This window comes from Halichoeres trimaculatus, unplaced genomic scaffold (genome assembly GCF_033239565.1).
Source record: "Halichoeres trimaculatus isolate MK-OKI-2021-1 unplaced genomic scaffold, fHalTri1.1 fHalTri1_scaffold_15, whole genome shotgun sequence".
Taxonomy (NCBI): Eukaryota; Metazoa; Chordata; class Actinopteri; order Labriformes; family Labridae; genus Halichoeres; species Halichoeres trimaculatus.
The window spans coordinates 18,920,716-18,938,105 of NW_027437193.1; the positions used below are offsets into that span (position 1 = coordinate 18,920,716).

A 17,390-nucleotide genomic window follows, 5' to 3' on the forward strand; every position below is an offset into this window, starting at 1 on the left:
TTTCTAGACACACTACCTGCAGATGCTCTCACCTCGTTTCAGAGTATCCCGATGAGAATTAATCCGTGCTGTAAACACAGCCGTAAATAATTCAGCTACCGTAAACATGAAAAAACATGTCTGTATAAATGACTACATGGAAACGAGCGTGTGAAATATCCCATCAGCTAAACAACAACAACATTACAGCTCTATACTACAAAGCTTTATGATGCTGTTCAAAGTCCCACCATCTTAATTTCCCAGTGGATCACCAGAGGAGGAGAAAGTCATCCACCTTGCCTCTCCTGTAGCTTTGTAACAGAAAGTTAATAATTTGGGATGTGATTGGATACCCAACGCTCCATGTTTACTCTCAGATAATTAGCCAAGCATGTATTCCTCACCCCACTATCATAATTAAGAGCGTACTTATTCAGGCGAGGGAGTGATGCGGAATAAGACGATAATAGAAACTCGCCTTAAGCACAATTTTTCTCTCCATCTGCCTTGTTAACCACCAGCTTTAGGGGAGCGAAGGGACACAAAATAGTTCACAGTCTGACACTTTCTCATAAAAAACAGGCCCAGTGAGAAATACACACTCGACTGAGAACAAATGGGTATAAATATGAAGAGTCCAGTGATATTTCTGGGATACAGACTTCAAATAGTTTCAGCAGAAAGATGACTGCATGTCTGAATAATTGTCACCTTAAAGTGTTTAAAATGTGCCACCAGCCCTAAAACGTCCATTTGAAAAGGATGAAAATAAAGTTAAAGCTTTTCTTGTACCCAAGATTGCAGAAAGATAAAACATCACACAACATGTTGCTGTCCAAACACATTTGGAGCACAGTGTGCACCATTTGATAATGAGACCCAGAGGAAAGCTTGGTTACAGCTCTATGTTTACCAGCAAGGTGTCTGAAAATATCCCACATTTATCACTTAACCAAAAAACAACTACAATATGCACTGTAGCCTACTTTCCCCTTTCCTTTTTACTCCACTGGGCGTAATGAAATCCCCTGACAGTGCCCAAACCACATGCACAAACAAACCCACATAAGTTCCAGGAATCATGTTGTGGATTGAGAGAAATTCTCAGATACCGTGAAAAAAGACAAGCGCACAAAGCTGGTCCTGTTTTTCCTCTTGTTAAGGCTATAATGTAGAGCCGGTACCTGTTTCCTACACTCAGTTGTAATCCTCTCTAGCCAAAAGGAATAAGCAGTGTTGACCTTGGGGAAACGCAGGGGCCGGATTTGAGGGTTTCTTCTTTAAAAGCCGGGGTGTGTAATTGAGTAGAGCGGCGGGGTGGCTGTCTTTGATGGTGTTCAAGCAAGCACAAGGGAGCGGGAGTGTGTGAGGGAACACACAGGGAAAGCGAAGGATTGGGGATACACACACACACATGGACACACACAAAAAAAGACACAAAATGTGGTTGTGGGCTAACATCAATGAAATATATATACAGAGAGTCATCACCAGGACCAAGCGAGAAACAAGCACCATCAGAGATCCCGCCGCCCATACTGATCAGAACATCCCTGCGAAAAGGCCTCCAGTCCTCGGGGCAGCCCGGCCCAAAACAGCAGCTATGAAAGGGTTCAACTGGAGCAACAAACCTCCACCCCAGGACATCATTAGTTCAATTTTGGCATTAAAGCCAGTGCACTGGTGGACTAGAAAAACACTCATCAAATACCCATCCAGCTCTTGACAGCTCTTTTCATGCATCCACCTGCACTCTGCTATGCAATGTTATGTTTATCCGCTCTTCAAAGCTCCTGTGAGGAGGTTTTAAAACAGACTAAAATAAGAGCTGTTGCCTGTAACCTGTGAAAGCAAAACAGAACATCAGGCGTGAGCTTTTCACACTCCTACAGAATAAAGTTGAGCTAAATGCCTGACACTGGAGACACTGGGTCAGAGTCAAACAAAAACGATTAACAGCACGCCGACCTTTGTTTACATTTTCTGCGGCAAAAATTCATGGTGGGTGAAACTTTTGACTGCTAAAATAGATTGTTTTGGTCAGAAAATACAACCCACACACACAGGAGAAGATCACCAAGGACTTTAAAGATACAGCTCAATCCAAAAACTATCAAAAATAAACTTCACACAAGCTTTGAGTCAAATCTAATGTGTTACTTTTGTTTTCACAGGTGTTTAATGTGTTTGAGGGATCCAGGATATATATCAAACTGAACAGGAACTGACTGACAACTAGAATGTTATTTTTGTTACTTCTTTCTTTTTCCATTTTTTCCTTACAGTTGTATTTAATCAATTATACTTCTTTTTTTTTAAGTTGATGCTTTTTTTTTTTACTTTTTAACAACCCTGCTAAACGTTTTTTTTTTTTTTTCTAAATACAGCTGTATAATATAGTATGAAGCAGCAGCAGAAGATGTTTCTGTTATCAGTTAGTGATCTAGCCTTTATCACAATACGTGGCTACTACTGCAGCTTAAATTTGAGGAGGTTAAAGTGAAATACTCTACCTGCTGTCAGAAATGTTTGCTCAACAGTTTGGGATTTCTTAAAAGATTACGTTTTTGTGGACAATGTATAATGCAGAAGCACATATAGTAGAGAATGTTTGGTTTTAATTCCAAGGTTCTGTCATGAGGCTGTTGACAGGGATAAAACCAAGCTTTTAACATAAGAAACAGTTACCAATTTTAACTATGTCAGTGCACAATCTGAAACAGGGTTGCCCCGGCATCCAGTTAAATAGAAGTCTTACATATTAGATCCAGTACTGTGATGTTGGGTCTGGTGTGATTTGGCCGTCTGTTTTCCATAAATATCAAATGATATTAATATTGTTTTTGGCCATGATAACCATGAGATGAAAATCTAATATCATAACAGCCCTAGCCTAATATTACAACACTGTAGGTCAGGGTAAACAATCTTTCATTAAAGCAGATGAACAGCCTCAACAGCCTGAGAGAGTAAAAACGGTGTCCCTGCTGTTCCAGAAGAGGATAACACGTGTGCTAAAAATGTTGTGAGGAGGCAAAGAGTCCTCACATTTCCACACAACAAATCTTTGAAGTCAGAGGAAAAGTCCATGTATTAAAATGATGTTTCGAATACATATGCAGCAGCAGCAGTCATAGCTTGCATTAGCACCAACAATGGTTGAGTATTTTAGTGCTGATTTGAAAATAACAGTTTATCAGAGAAATCCATAAACTGAAGATATCAGTGAAGGATTTACAGCATGAGATGTTCTATCTTCTCAAAGAAGACAAAAGACTTCACAGGAGGATGCACCCTGGTTACAGTAACAGCAGCCGAGTCAGCCCTGTGTAATGTGATCTACACACAATTTTAGTCTGTTCAATAACAAGACCATGCCCTTGGTTGTCTGGTTCAAAGAGTTTGTAGAACAGAATTAATGTCAGTGTTTGATTCTTTTTTTTTCCCTTTTTAAGCCGGCTTTGTTTTGGAAAGTAAATCAGCTTTTATGGTGCCTGCTTGGTTTGTTATTTATTTGATTCCTTTCTTTTATCCTGCAGTATTTGCACTTATTTCTATTTGTTTTATTCCCCCATTTGTATTACTTTATTGAAAAGCATGCCAAGCCCGAACTGTAGAAGCCCTATAAATAAAATTCTATCATTTTATGATAATTATTACCAGGAGAGTGATTTTTTTCTCTCTGGACTGCTCTGTATTATAATTCTACAGAGATAAATTTGAATGTCTTTAAAACTGATGTTCAGAGAGGAGGATTAGGTTTGTGGTGACTGCTGGAGAGGGAGAGCTTTGAGGTAAAGATGCTGAGCGAGGTGAAAGGGACAGGTGCTCGCTGCTGTTTAAAACTCGACTGGAACTTAGTAACAGTACTTTGGCTGCTGATTTGGCTCCTGTATCCACACAGTCAGCAGCTGGAGCTGTAACAGCCACTGTGACTCACAGCCCAGGGAGGCTATTAGACAACTTTAACACCCTGGGTGCCCATTTGGCTCAATTTGCATTGCATACTTTTCATAAAAGTATAACTTAGTCAAACCTACAGACATGGTGCTCAGAGGTTTACATGAATGTGTGTTTCATTACCTCACATGGAAATCACACTCGCTTGCCCAGTGGTATTTTTTTGATAATTTGGTATGACAATTTAAGGAGCTGACTTGACAGCTGGGCCCACAGTGTCAAACACCTTATATTCCTGCTCTAGTGATAACCATTTTTCAGCACCAGACAGGTAGCTAGCAGCTATTTTGGTGGCTGTCAGGGGTAAATATCATGAGCTATACAAATAAATGGACACAGCTACCTCGACATCAGCCATCAGTTTGTGAACTGCAGTTTTGATGCCTGGAGTTCAGCATTATGGCCAACACAAAGTTTATTTTCCTGAGGTAAGGAGTGATGCTATTTTGTCAAGACGGTGGCACTGAAGAAGAGGGAGGGGTTCTCAAACACTAAGTCATCAAAACTGAACAGTCTGTGCCCTAAGCTTGTTCAATAGCTGCTGAACAAGATGAAGATTTACTTATTAATCTGTTACAAATACTGAGGAGGCTAACGAGCTAGACACAACCATAGGCTGTAGAAAGCATGGACGTAGTCTCTGTGACGTCACCTGTCTGTTTCTGATACCATAAAATGAAGCCAATCTGCGGGCGCAGCCACATTGGATATAACAGGGGCTTTGAGCTTCTTTTTTAACAGCTACAGGGTGCCCGTCATGTGAGCTGAGCTGTGGCTCTGATTGGACAATCATATCTTCTAAACCACAGAGCCAGAAAAGAAGTCACCCACTGCACAGTGTGTGCCGATAGCAAAAGCAGTGTTTCAGACCCAATCCGTATTTTGAACTAGGCTGTAAATGTGTGTTTTCTTATGGTGTAGAGGTCTGTTTTTTGGCCTGACCAACAATCAGAAGAGGAATACAACTATCTTTCAAAAGAAAAGCTGCAGAGTGAGTTGTCTGTTATTTTGCTGGAGTTTTCTCAATCAAAACTCCCTGATTTGATGTTAATGGTTTACTGAAACACTCAACACCGTTTACTGTTGGCCAAAACCATGCCAAAAATAAAAAAAAAACACTACCTAGTGTAACTGTCATGTGAACAGGTCATATAACTCCCAACACAAAAACAGACACAGAAGCAGAATTGCCCTCTTTATCTTCTCAAACTCCTCAGTGAAACCTGGATAGTCTTCTGCTGTATGTCAGGCAGTCTGTGAAACTGATGTTCCAACATTATGAGCCTGGAAGCTGTAGTTTTCACTACACTTATCTTACTTGACCTTTGAACCCACAGGAAAAGGGAAAGAGTGTAATTTCTTACATATTCTCATCCTGTGGAGATATGTAATCACGTATAATATTCAGAACTCATCATAAAATCCTAATTTCTGACACAAATAATGATGATGAACTATTACAGATGCAATTATTTTGTTGCTTTTCACAAAACCTTCAGATATTTTCATGTCATGTTATTCAATTTGAGCAATACTTTGATATTTCAGTAAACTACCTTTCCTGTTAAAAAGCATTCCTTAAAAATGAAAGATACGTAATTGTACAACAGCCTCACATTGCTGCTCTCCATCTCTTCCCTGTAATTGGAATGAGGTCAGCAATTATTTGTGAGGGGACAGAGTTTGCTCAAATAAGAAACAGCAGAAAGAAAAGACATCAAGTACAATATGACAGAAGGGCACAGGCCATTGAGGCTGCTTGGCTTCTTCTTTTTCATGCACAGAACGACTCCCCAGTCTGTCCTTTTGTGGGCAATGAAGGACACACCTTACAATTTCAGAAGAATAACAAAAGAAGGATTGATTAATATTTGAGACACGGCATTGCACTCAAGCCATCAATAGAGAAGTCACAGCAGTGCCACAGAGAGACTCTTCTAATCAGCTCATAACTAAAAGAATGATTTGCTGTACAATGTCCAACTCGGATAATAATCCAGCTTGATTACAAAATCTTCATGGCGACCAGCAGCTGTTATGTAAATGACTAATTTAGTCCAAATTTGGAGCCTAATTTAATTTATCGCTAGCAAAAGCCACACAGCAACATGAGACCTTCTCCATCTCAGCTCTGCACTAAAATACCTTCTTGATCCCAAACAGCAAATTCAGTTTAACGTCATCAAAGACTTATTTAGGAAGCAGATTAGGTTGGCCTAAATAGAGGTGCTGTCAGATTATTTCCTGAAATCTGGAAGTATCTTATGGAGTTAGAAATAGTAGCAGGGTAACAGTGGGAGAGAAATCTATGGCTGCATGTTGGATGAGGCAGTCTGCAGCCCCGCAGGAGTCTCCTCTGCCTGACTGCTGCTGACAGGACCTGCAGGTCACAAAGGTCTGAGGACTTTTCAGCCTCCTGGAGCCAAACAAGCGCTCTGTTTATGCAACAACCCAGCACACTGTCTGTTGTAGCATCCTGTTTTACACATAATGAGCGCTGAGAAATTACAACAGCACAACTAGGTAATTAAACGTAACTTTTGTTGCCGTGATTGACAGCTCACTCGATTCTGAACCGTTCTAATGAGGCCCACTCATGTGAAGCTCCAAGCTGTTTCAAACTTGCTGTAATGAAGTTTTTGCAAACAGTGTTAAACAACACACTGAAGCCCTCTAACCGTCCAAGACAAGCGCCGCCTACATACTTTGTGGTATTCTTCTTGAACATATTCCAGATTTGATTTTGAAATGTCGTCAATCAAGTTTCTGTAAACTTTTAAGGCATCTGGTTTAGATTGAGCATGCTCATGTTCTGGTATTTACTTATTTTATGAACCAATCTCAAGAAAAGTCAACAGGCCGCTGCTCTGCTCCTCAAAGAAAATCTAAATGTCGTCTGCAGGGATGTAATCACGACTTTTGAATCCTTTTAGATTTGTAAGAACAGCTCTGTGATGATGAGAAAAACTGACACTAGAGTCATCATGTAACATAGCATCCATCACTTTGAGAAGAAATAGAAGGCATCTGCAACTTTGATATGGATAGGAAAGGATTTCAAGACTGGCCATTTGAGATCTAAGTAAAGCAGGCACCATAATGCAGGTCAGTTAGGGCAATTTTGGCCCAAATTTCACCTCTCTGACAAAAAAATCCTGATTTTTTTTGATGGTTTCAAAAATCACCACCAGATTTTGCTGTGATGTGGGGTTTCTCTGAAGTGATTTTAATCCTCCTGCTCTGCTGGGAAACTGGATCAGTGCTGCATGGGATTGAAATCTTTAATATCAAGCATGTTTGATATGGACAGTTTCAAATATCCTGTCATGTAGGACGAATCCTGAGAACAGCCAACACACACTCTCTGGATTGTCACATGTAAGAAAATGGTAATAAAGAAAGCAAGCTGACGCATAAAATGAAGCAAAAAAAAAATGCAGCTGTGGCCACCATCTTACACGCAGAGCAAAAAGTTAGACAGGTGTCAGAAATGGAGGAACAACTTGTTGATTTTTGGCAGCAACACAGGTGTTAAGACAACATGTCCCGTAAATATATCAGGATGAAAGTGACGAGGAGAGGAGCGACACAGCAGATGAACATGGTGGCATTCACCTTGATGACAATCCTGTCATCTGCCATGTTGACCACAGGACATTTTTCAAGATTTGAGAGTGTGGACTCTAGTTGTGGGTGAATTCAATCAGCTTCTGTTATCTGTGATGTGTTGTCAAGCCTGTTGCATCCCGCACACCATAAGAACAGAAAAGTCAAACCTGTCATTATGTGTCATCTTGTGTGGGGTCTGTCACATTCTCAGCATCTGCTAATATTTAAAAATCTTGTGGTGTGGGCCAGGCTTTAAGATAGTTACTGTCAGATGTAAGAGCCCACGCTTCCTCCTCTGATTCTGAATCATCTAAGATGCTGTGTAGCGCTTACTGTCCAAAGCTTATCGTCACATGCAGGCTGAATGTGCAAATCAGCCAAATCAGAATGGGATCAGCCATGCCCACGTCTAAAGTTGGTAAAATGGGCTGTTTTTTCTTTTTTGTTATGCTAATTGTTACATGGAAATGTATTTCCACTCATATTTGGGGGAATGTTTGACACTCCTAACTCTTATTTTTATCCTATGTACTTTCAGTTTCTCAGGCCATATTTCCTGCGGCTGTATCGATGTGAATGAGTGGTTTGGGGTGGAGTGGGAGGCAGCACTTTCAATCCCTGTGCATAAGTGTGCAAACAGAAAGAGCAGTTATTGTTTCTCTTTAGTCATGCTTCCTGTCTATTCCTGGTAGTCATTCTCTCCCTGTGGGAGGCTGTTCGAGCTCTGAGTAACTCACTCTGAGTGAAGCGTGGAGGATTGTCGTTGACGTCAGTCAGCCTCACGGTGACGGTGGTGGTCCCTGATAATCCACCCAGGTGGCCTCCCATGTCTTTGGCCTGAAGAATCACAAGGTACTGGTCCTGGGTCTCCCTGTCCATGTCGGGCACAGCTGTCCGGAGGATACCTGAGATACACACACACAAAGAGGTGTCAGTGAGGCATTATAGACAGAGTAAAAATAGTTTTTTTCTATGCTGAAGTGACATGACATGACTGTGATGTATCGAGGTGGGATTAAATGGTTCTTTGATCCAAGTTTATGATTCAGTGATGATCAGGCGCTGAACCTTTTGGCTTCAAGACCTTGTCTTTTGGCCTGCGCTCTATTTTGGAACAACAGCTTCCAGCACAGTGGGATCTGATCCAGCTCTGTTCACATTTTTAATATCAGTTTCCTCCAGAGATATATGAGTGGGCCCACTGTATTATTTGTATTACATTATCGTTTGAACCAAGCTTTAGAGGTGTAACTTTCTAATAAGTCATTCTTCATGATACAGATAACCGTAATAAATTAATCAAATAAAGAATGATTTCTAGAGAGAGATATTTCTTACCCACTCAGCTTTCTGAATGCTTCAGTTCAGCTTTTAGTTATCTAGATTTAAAGTGAAAATCAGAGTACAGTTGACATCCAGTAAACATAATTAGCTGCAATGAAATGCAATAAGAAAACAAACCAAGCTCTGTGTCATTCCTTAAAAGATTTTTCTATAGCAGGTCGTGTTTTCTCTCTGTCACTGCAGCTTGCATGTGACAGGGCTGTTTGTGTATCATTAGCATCACAGAGTTCAAAAGGGCAGAGTTCCTGCTCCTTATTACCTACACTCACATCTCTGTGGTGTTCAGGTGCTCAGGAGGACCACATTTAGGATCAGATTTGCAAAAGGACTGCACCCACTCAAAGTGCGCTGAAAGTAAAGCTTCACATGAAAACTTTTTAGTGGTAATGATGCCAGATTCCCCTTCAGTTATTCTTAAAGTGTGCTTTGAGATTCCTGTGATGAACTCTTGAGTTACATTACACTCTGCACATGTATGTAGACAGGCCCAGGGATGAGGGTGGAGATGAGTAGGTGTTAGTATCTGGATTAGTGTCTCTTGCAAGCTCACTCCAGGGAATAAGACTTGTTATAAACTGGGACCTGAACCACATTTGTTGAGTCTGAAAGAGTCACCTCTGTGTCTACTTTACTGTCTAACAGATTTGAGCTCTGCTGGGATGTGAGCACGGCTCTGCAGAGCGAGGAGTGGAAGTGCAGAAAGAGCTCTTCCACAATCTGAGTTGCAGCAAACTTCATGGGCTTGTTTTTTCCATGCATTTCATAAAACAATATGCTTTATAGATAAGGCCTCAAGATGAAGCAGATGGGGGATCAGGTAATGTGCAATTCATGGTGATTCAAGCAGGCACAATCTGTTCTTATTATATTCAACCTTCAGATGGTAAATGGAAAGTTCCATCCCCTTCATCTTTTCTCACCGTTATTCAAGTTTTCACATTCAGTGTCGAAGTCCCTCATTGTTTCATTGGTGGAGTATGTTTTGTACATCAGTCTGTTAAAGTATTGCCCTGTGAAGGGAATGTTCATTACTCTAACAAGGCTTCACATTCCAACATAGGAGGAGACAATATGCAACTCACCATCACTAAAGAGGAAAAACACCGAGAAGAAAACATGTCACTGGTGTACATTTTTCCCTTTTTCAGTGGACAGCAAAACTTTCAGCCTATAAGACACACTATGGGTATTTTCAAAGAAGAAAAACATGTCCTAAAGTTTTAACACAACAAATCTTTTCGAGTCACCTGAATAGCTGTCATCACTGTGCAGTTGTACTGAAGGATTGCAAAGGAGCAGTAGCCCCAGCTGGCATACAGCAATAAAAAAACAAGAGCTGTAGTACTGATTCAACAGACATTTGAGAACTGCAAAACTTTACCAGAAAAAAAGGGGGAAAAAAAGAGAAAAAAATGGATTTACAGCATTTAACGACCCACATTTTTCCATGGTGGAAGAAAGGGATTTCACCAGCTAATGGTGAATTCAAACCAGTGTCCTGAGTTGCTACCAACTCACAGATGCGTCCCCGCCTCCCCTGTATGGTGTGATCTTTTACATACAGTACTTCACAGTCTAATAAATAACACCAGACACATGTTTTACCATCAATCAGTGAACATTCTGTCTCTGGGTATAAGGCTAATTTAACCTCTTAAGACCTGAGGTTTTGTCTGGTGTGCAATTTTTAATTCACCTAACTATTTGGGATAAGTATGACCTAGTAAGTATACTTATTAAACTTGGTCACTGTACGGGAAGTTTAATTATTAGTGTTATGAGTTCTCTATTAGTTGTTTGTTAGTAGTGTTACTGAACTTAAATGCGTTGTTTTTTGTTTTGTTTTTTTCACTAAAATAGGTGTAATGTTGTCATTTCACCAATAGATGATGTGGGCAGTGTCCTTAAATATGGCTAATCGGTCAAAGTAAAAAAAGAAGTATCATGGGTCTGAAAAGCAGAAATGTTAAGTCCACATATGTGGACGCTGGGTCTCAAGAGGTCAAAAGTGTAAAGTTTCCCAAGTTTATAACACACCAAATCTAAAAAGCGAACTTTAACAGCAGAAATTAACGTATTTACAGTCTGGTTCAAAAAATGATTAAATCTGAATATCCCTCAGAGTAAACAAAAACTTCATGAAGGAGTTAGAGTTGTCTTTATTCACAAAGGGTGATTATAAATCTGTAAATATAGAAAATAAGAGTACATGCATCTTTCCTCACTTGATCTCTGCTTTTTCTTCCCTCAGGTTCAAATTACAAACACATTTTAAAACACAGGAATGTAAACTTACCTCCAGCTCTGTTATCAGGAGCTGGTTATTATTGGCTCAATAAATCAAGCATTTATAGTTTTAATCAGCAGTTGCAAAGTCGAAGCCCGCTGCTGTGTTTACTTATTTGAAATGACCAGAGCAATCATTAGGAAATGGTTACTGGATGTTTTCCTGGCTCTACCTTACAGGTCTACAGGTCTTCAGCAATTAGAGATCAAATGAAACCATGCAGCCAATCATAGCTGAGTATCTACCCAGATAAAAGTAAAATGTTCCTTAACGTAGGCATCATTTGGCCCCAGTTGTCTCTCAGTCCACCTCTTAAACTCATTACTGGTTCATGTGTTATCATGTTTCAGACCTGGTTTACCTCAGACCTTTTGACATGCCAAATTCACATTATCAGTCCCAAAACACCTGATCAGTAGAATAAGCAGAAGCATATGCAGAGATGGACTGAGATCCTTAATAGAGATCGTGACCTTTTATTAATGATGTATTAACATTTAGAACAGCACATCTGATTGCTCATTACCATCTGAAAGAGTCGTGACCCTTTATTAAAGACTTCATCAGGACTGCAGTTTTACATGTTAGTAAGTCATTAATAAAAGGTCATGGGTTCTTTACTTCCAATAAGCTCTTTAGCCTGAAGTTATGGGTGCTGTGATTTCATGGAAGCTGGACCAGATGCCCTGCAGCTCATTTTTAGGAGGAACTGTTAAAACGGTCCATTGGAGGCAAGTGAACAATGAATTAGAGAGACATAAGAGCATAACATGCTGCAGCTAAAGAGATTGCTTTACAATCAGGGGGACCCAAAGGCCTCTTTCTGTCCCACGGGTAATCAAGAAAACCAGATGATCTCTGTAACTCTGAAGCCTGAATTGACAACCAGAGTTTCTCTGTGCTTTTAATATGTTGTTTTCTAAATAATTTCATGACCTTTTTTTTTCCTGTTTTGTTCTGTTTTGTTTTGTTTTCCTTCCTTAGAGTATGTAAAGAAGTGTTTCAAATATCTACAAGTCTGTGTCTGAAATGTGTCACTACTCTGCCCAATAGCCTATCATGGAGCTATACTGGACCAAAACCAGCCAAACATAGGCCCAAACTGGGATGACGTAAACGTCAAAAGTGGCTAAACTAACCAATCAATTTGTCCGCTCTCATTTCCTGTGGTCAAGTATGCTGATTGTTTGCATGGCAGATTTCCCTTCTACTCAATACCCCGAGCTCCAGCTGACAGATTTAAAGTTTCTCCCTTCCTTGTGCCCCTAAAACAGCAGAAAACAAACACACACAAGTCAAAGGACAAGTTATGTGGATGCAGTGATTGATATTTTATCGACTCAAACAATCAAACAACTCCTCTGCACAGCAGGATCCATCAGTGTCTTTTCAAATAAACAGATGTGTATATTTATGCATAAGGTGCAGCAGCGTAACTCCATTAATCATTTAAAACTCAGGACACACTGACAGAATCAGACAGGATCAAATGATGACAAATATCCCATATACTCAACATCAAAGACAGGTAGGCTGTCAGTGACTTATCTGCTGCTGGATCACATGTCACATGGAGTTTGTGCGGTGTGCTTAATTAGTAATGTTCAGATTATAGATATCTGGGTAAATGTTAACCATTGTCAGGGGCACTAAAAACTCTGTTTGAGGATTGTGGAAATAACAATTACACCTGCATTTTCTTCATGTTTTTGAGAGAGGAGAATATGCATAATGGAAAATTTGGTGATAGCTACTGTTATAGTGTGGTTCTTATCCACTCAATCTAACAGCTAAGAGTAGGACTGTACTTGGCTGATAAATTCAACATTTAACCTTGGCCTGTCCAGGGTCACCAGTGGGACTCTGTATAGGCCTGAGTGTGATCTTTTCCTGGCCAAGGTTTTAGATTTAGTTTTAGTATAATGTCAAGAAATCATTCCCAAAAGTGTCATTCTTGATACATTTTGGCTGAAAGTGATCTACTGTCATTCTTCTCACCCCCTAACTGGCAGCAGCCCGCCCGTGGGCTTTTTTGACTTCGATTTGAATATGCAGCCTTGTAGATTCTGCGAGGTGTTTCAAAATCAATACTACAGTGTCACAGTTGAAGTTCTTATGATTGACACCTCATTTGGCAAACTGGATTGATCTGTGGTCTCCCCGGAGACAACAACATTCCCTGGGGTGACATGGTATGAACTGACACCTGTATTCTTATTTAAGTTTCGATTTAATACAGTCATCCTTTTGTGTGCACTATATCAAATAATAATAACAAAAATAAATCTTAATGAGGACAAAAACATTCAATTTCAGTGTGTTCTTACTTCAATAACTGCATACTGGTTAAAGTTAGAATAAGTTTGAGTGCTGAGGTTAAAATCTTAGAGTGTTAATTTTACAGAGACCAAGCTTTTGTATGTGCTTTAGAGGGTTTCAGAACAACATCTAGTTTAATTTGGGCATGCCATTACAGGTGTTTTTTTAATTGGGGGAAGGTTGAAAAGTTTAAGTTTTAGAAACTAAACTGTATCAAAATTCTTCAGTGCCTAAGAAAAAAAAATCATATTGACTAGGAGATATTTTTAGAATCTGAAAATCTGCATTGTCTCAGCCTCAGATGATCATTTGAAAAATAATTATAGATTTATGAAGCCATGATAAATTATTTAACAGCTGTCAGTAAATCCATTAGTTACTCAAGTATGCCTTTTAGAAAGTGGCGCCCAATTCTATCAGCTGTTTTAATGTACTCACTCTCACTGTAATATCAGAGCTGCTTCCTCTAACTGAAAAACTTAATTTATGTAAACACCAACAGGCCTCTGTAAACTGAACTCTAAACCTGTCAGTGCTGTTAGTTCAAGCGTTATCAAGGGATTAAAACCATAAAGTTGTTGCTGTTTAAACACCATAGCGTCAATAAAAATATCTCAACTCTAAGTCACTTATAAAGTTCCTCTTAGCCCTCTTTTTAAATCCCTTTTGACAATTTCAAAACGCAGTGTCATGGAGCAGAAAACACGACTGCTTCCCCTGAAAATCTAACAGCTTTTCTGTCATTTTGAAGACAATCAGTTTCCATTTGACAGCAACAATATATAACTTAATGTCCCGTTAACAGCAGAAACACACACACTCACACACACATAAACACAAAAACTGTATGTGAGGATGCTCATATGGAAAAGATAAATCACCCAACACAGACAGCCAGACATGCTGACAGAGCGTAAAATCTCGCTCTGTACCTCGCGCTCTTTAACGGCACACTGAGACACATCGCTTACATCCATTCAGCATCGATCACCACCTCTGTGTAAATGACCTCATTCTGCTACATGTGATTGGATGGTGCTCGTCAGGTGTATGAGATACTGGCTGTTCCCCCCTCCAGCATCAGCCAGACACAGCAGGCCAGGATGACTTGGCAGCTCAAGGTGAATCACATTCAACTGTGTAGCCTGTTTTGAATGCAAACGAACGAGCAGGAAAAACGTCTCGGTTTCTGAGCAGAATTCATAAACAAACAGACTGAATGTACGAGCAAATGTGCTTCGCCTCCGAGTGCACATCCTGAATGAGACGTTTGGTGATGGAGCCGGTGAGGAGCGGGGGTGATTGCAGAGGGGAGATAGAGAGCGAGGAGAAGAGAGCGGACATGTTCAGAATACTAACACCTGTCTGGTAGCAGAGTCACGCGGCTAATTCACACTGAGTGGAATTAAGCATATAGTCCCTCATTAGCATTAACCAGAGCACTGCTGCTCCCTGTGCATGATGCAGAGGTTCTCATATGTCAGAGCAATCAATTACTAAACATCCTCCTTTAATGAGCAGAACAGTGCAATCTGTGACCCACCACAGCCAAGACTCGTATTGTGGTGAGTTATCCATCATAAGATGGAGACAGAAACGCAAAATACCAACTTATCGACTATTTTAGATGTAAATAAATGGGCACATTTAAAAGCACTAAATTGGATTAATAAGATGTAAATCAATCAAGTGTACACATATTATTACAAAGTTATAGGTTTAATGTGTTGCATCATTTGTTTTTCTTTGTTTCACATTTTCTATTAACTTAATAAATGATTACTGAATGTGTAATTCACAATTTGATTCTCGTTATATACCATGTCATTTAATAATCAGTAATTTATTCAGTTGTCTTTTTGTTGTTGTTGCTTTTTCTGTTTATTTTTGTCTTTATGTAACATTTTTGTTTGTGTGTGTGTTTCAGCTTCCTTGCTAATCGTATATGTTTTCCTGTTATTATTTCTGTTTGAAAATGCATTTCCAGCTGAGCTTTTAATCTATGAAACTTTTACTTATTTACTTTTTCTTGCTTTTTTGTGTCTACTTTCTTATTAGAATTTTATAGTTTAGTATCAATATTTCTGCATTCATTTTTGTGTGATTTATTTTTCATACTTCCACAAACGTCAGACTTCGACCTATCCTATCTTTTCCTCTAAGTGTTATTTATCAACCCTAAACTGTATGAGAAGGTGGACGGCACATTCAGTGCTTGAGAGTGCGGCCAACAGCAGACAACTCAGAGCTCTCCCTGGTAACTGGGCTTATAGTAGGCCATTCAGTCAGCCTCCTTGAAAATTGAAACCAAGATCAAAACAGCTGCAATAATTAGTTCTTAGGATGGTGTTAATGCTGATATACCATATTGACCTCAATATAAGACAAGTTTTCCTGCATTGACATTAATGTGAAAAGGGGCGGTCGTCATATAATTGGGATCGAACCATTGACACATGCTGATACTTGTCTGCTCTAACAGAGAGCGCCAGCTTTGTGTAAAGCCAGAGACCTCATAGTGACTGCAGTGATCTGTCAATCACAACAGAGTCACAGTGACAGGAGCTATGGACAGGAGATGAGACATAGAGAGGTGTGCTGATCATCTAGAGTAAAATGGACCTAAAGTTGGGCAAGTTAACAGACAACTGAGGCGGACTGATGATGATAATTTTAAGTTAATGATGATCATGCAGCAGAGACATTAAACAACTGTCAGGCAGCCAAAAATATGGACTTACAGAGTGTAATGTCCTAAGATCGTGTGTCCATAAAGGCCATCTGAAAAATATGAATTCTAAAACAAAAGCTTATTGTGGTCCTCAAGAGGCCCTTACCAAAAGACTGACAGGTCTGTGTCTGAGCTTGTTCCTGAGAAAAGCAAAGAAGGCATGCCTTTTACAAATTACATTTGAAATACAGATCTTGAAATGAAAGTTGGCTCAATTATTTTAATGACTGTCTCAGAATTTCAATGATAAGAAATAGTTTTAAAGTAAATTTTGGATATCAATCTTTTTCTGAAGATTGGTCTTTAAAGAGAAGGGTTGACTTTAATCAGAGTCATCCTATATTTGAGTCAGTACCATATGTGGCAGAGTTTATTTTTCAGAAAAGTTTAGTTTAAAAGTTCATTTTATGCTGTAAAGAGGAAATGCAATGATGATTGACAGAGCCTCTGAAAAAAATGAAAAATGCCTTTGTTACTGGATTAGAAAATAGAGAAGTAAGACAGGAAAGGAAGGAAGGAATTGGTTTAAACACTGAAGCAGAACTCACACCAGATCCATGTCTGTTCTGTCCCTGCTCCATTGCGTTTTGACTGAGCAACTCCAGCACAAAGCAGGACTGCCAGGCAGCTGGAATCAGGAGGCTGAGGAATTCCTGTGCTTCTTAAACCTGTTAACTACTGGCCTGGCCTTATTCATCATGTCAGTTTGTTGTTATAACAAAGTTGACTACAATCTTGTGTGGACCAGAGACTATACAATAAATGCATCTCTGTGACATCACCTGTTTGTTTTTGAAATTTGACAGGGGTCATATGAGAAATGAGAAGGGCTTTGAGCCTATAGAGGACCTACCTGCCAATCAGCTGAGCTGTGTCTCTGATGAGGTGAACTCACAATCTTAGTAACAAAAATTCTAAACTGCCAAGTAAGAAAAAAATCACCACCTCAACAGTGTGTGCCACTGGAGAAACTAACTTTTGGATGGAAGGGTGTAAACATGTATTTCTACTGTAAAAATGCCTTTTTTGGCTTGGTGTGTGTGGTTTCCAGTGGTTCCAGAGCCAGCCTCAGGCTGACGCTCGACAAATTGCAAGTTATAGCACAGCTACAGTGCCCGTCATTGCTCCAGCATTCGGTAAAATTATTGCATACGTTAG

At 39.7% G+C, this 17,390-nt stretch overlaps 1 protein-coding gene across 4 annotated transcripts in view; it reads right to left on the minus strand.

The window, feature by feature from the left end:
• The window catches only part of cdh24b (cadherin 24, type 2b), a 296,244-nt gene that overhangs the window by 96,701 nt on the left and 182,153 nt on the right, over nt 1–17,390 (minus strand). For all 4 annotated transcript variants that reach the window (XM_074687942.1, XM_074687943.1, XM_074687940.1 and 1 more), the window contains one exon: nt 8,289–8,456. In XM_074687942.1, the coding sequence (XP_074544043.1) occupies nt 8,289–8,456 (168 nt within the window). The remainder of the gene's footprint in view (nt 1–8,288; nt 8,457–17,390) is intronic.